The sequence below is a fragment of the Nanorana parkeri genome, unplaced genomic scaffold (assembly GCF_000935625.1).
Source record: "Nanorana parkeri isolate BGI_ZX_2015 unplaced genomic scaffold, ASM93562v1 scaffold4515, whole genome shotgun sequence".
Classification (NCBI taxonomy): domain Eukaryota; kingdom Metazoa; phylum Chordata; class Amphibia; order Anura; family Dicroglossidae; genus Nanorana; species Nanorana parkeri.
Genome location: NW_017310777.1, coordinates 1,935 through 4,561, shown reverse-complemented (window position 1 = coordinate 4,561; position 2,627 = coordinate 1,935). Strand labels below are relative to the sequence as shown.

General features: G+C 53.9%; 1 protein-coding gene across 1 annotated transcript in view; it reads right to left on the bottom strand.

Moving 5' to 3' along the window:
• Positions 1–2,162, bottom strand: part of LOC108803940 (phosphofurin acidic cluster sorting protein 2-like) — a gene marked incomplete at its 5' end in the record, with an annotated part of 10,039 nt that extends 7,877 nt beyond the window's left edge. The window contains 3 exons of the mRNA XM_018575724.1: positions 451–516; positions 608–686; positions 2,014–2,162. Coding sequence (XP_018431226.1) covers positions 451–516; positions 608–686; positions 2,014–2,162 — 294 coding nt within the window. The remainder of the gene's footprint in view (positions 1–450; positions 517–607; positions 687–2,013) is intronic.
• Between the last annotated feature and the right edge of the window lie 465 nt (positions 2,163–2,627).

Sequence of the window (2,627 nt, the reverse complement as noted above, 5' to 3'; positions counted from 1 at the left end):
GGGGGGGGGGAGGGGCACTTCCCTCTCCACACCCTGAAGATGGTCTCCCAGGCATGTTGAGGGACAACCTCATCCTCGCACATTCCCGGAAGTGAGAGATCTACAACCTCCTGACACCCAACCAGTGTATGAGATCCTCGACAGCAGCAGAGCCCGCCCCCAAACATTCCGAAATCAGGAGCATCGGACCATCAAGGTCTAATGATTCTTCCAATGACTCCTCCCCCGCAGCACCGGGGGCCCCGGCCAGGACACTATCCGCATGGAGAATGTGCACCCTCCATGCTGTGCTTGCCTTGCCTTCCCTCCCACAGACCTGCTGCTGGGTATGTATGAGACGGGGACCTTAGATTGTAAGCTCCTTGGGTGCAGGGACTGATGGGAATGTCTATTGTTGGAGCTATATACCAGAAATGAGGGGGGAATGAGGAGCAGCCATAGAGAACTTACATCAGCCGGTCCGGGGTCTGTGTCCTCCGAGCGCGTGTGGACAAGTTTCTGGTCCCCTCTGTCCATCTGAGAACAAACAAGAAGCTCCCATTAGGGATGAGGGAACCCAGAGCTGTACGATCTCCGCTCTGATATCAGGCAATGGCGTCATACTCACTGCACTGAGGGACTTGTCTGTCCCCTTCTGGCTGATTTCAGTCTGAGAGCCGGAATTGGAAACACCTTCAAAATATCTCCTGAAAGATCAGAGGATTGTGGGAGATAAATGCACAGCAGCCCGACAATGGCAGACAACTGGAGACAATGACAGATAACGGGAGCCAATGACAGATAATGGGAGACAATAACAGACAATGGGAGACAATGACAGATAATGGCAGACAACGGGAGACAATGACAGACAACGGGAGACAATGACAGACAATGGCAGACAACGGGAGACAATGACAGACAACGGGAGACAATGACAGACAATGGCAGACAATGGGAGACAATAACAGACAATGGGAGACAATGACAGACAACGGGAGACAATGACAGACAATGGCAGACAATGGCAGACAACGGGAGACAATGACAGACAACGGGAGACAATGACAGACAACGGGAGACAATGACAGACAACGGGAGACAATGACAGACAACGGGAGACAATGACAGACAACGGGAGACAATGACAGATAACGGGAGCCAATGGCAGGCAATGACAGATAATGGGAGACAATGGCAGGCAATGGGAGGCAATGACAGACAACGGGAGACAATGACAGACAACGGGAGACAATGACAGACAACGGGAGACAATGACAGACAATGGGAGACAATGACAGATAATGGGAGACAATGGGAGACAATGCCAGGCAATGACAGATAATGGGAGACAATGGCAGACAACGGGAGACAATGGCAGACAACGGGAGACAATGACAGACAACGGGAGACAATGACAGACAACGGGAGACAATGACAGACAACGGGAGACAATGACAGACAACGGGAGACAATGACAGATAACGGGAGCCAATGGCAGGCAATGACAGATAATGGGAGACAATGGCAGGCAATGGGAGGCAATGACAGACAACGGGAGACAATGACAGACAACGGGAGACAATGACAGACAACGGGAGACAATGACAGACAATGGGAGACAATGACAGATAATGGGAGACAATGGGAGACAATGCCAGGCAATGACAGATAATGGCAGACAATGGCAGACAACGGGAGACAATGGCAGACAACGGGAGACAATGGCAGACAACGGGAGACAATGACAGACAACGGGAGACAATGACAGACAACGGGAGACAATGACAGACAACGGGAGACAATGGCAGGTCTGTGTCCATGGAGAACCTGACTGATGGGGGCCTAGAGCACCACGACTGTAATACTGGGGGCCTAGAGCACCACGACTGTAATACTGGGGGCCTAGAGCACCACGACTGTAATACTGGGGGCCTAGATCACCACAACTGTAATACTGGGGGCCTAGAGCACCACGACTGTAATACAGAGGGCCTAGAGCACCAATAGTGTAATTCTGGGGTTCCTGCTCACCTCAGCGTTGGTTTTGGGGTGCTCATGACGCTGTCATTGTCCTCGATGTCAAATCCACTTTCGCTGTTGAATTCATCTAGACTGTCATACAAGAGTCCCAGCTCCTCGTCCTCCTCCTGTTCCCGACACGTCCGGTCCGCGTCCAGCGGCTGCAGGAGAGACAGAAGACAAATAAAGCCAGAGGGAGGATGTGCACCCGTCATCATGTGACCTGCCCAGAACTACACGGGGGGAGGAGCTTGTGAATCATCTCAGGGCAGGTGGGACCACAGTCACCAAACACACCATTGGTTACCCAATACACCGCCATGGACTGAGATCCTGCAGCGCCCGCAAGGTCCCCCTCCTCAGGAAGGCCCATGTACAGCCCCGTCCCTCTCCTCAGGAAGGCCCATGTACAGCCCTGTCCCTCTCCTCAGGAAGGCCCATGTACAGGCCCGTCCCCCTCCTCAGGAAGGCCCATGTACAGGCCCGTCCCCCCTCCTCAGGAAGGCCCATGTACAGGCCCGTCCCCCCTCCTCAGGAAGGCCCATGTACAGGCCCGTCCCCCCTCCTCAGGAAGGCCCATGTACAGGCCCGTCCCCCCTCCTCAGGAAGGCCCATGTACAGGCCCG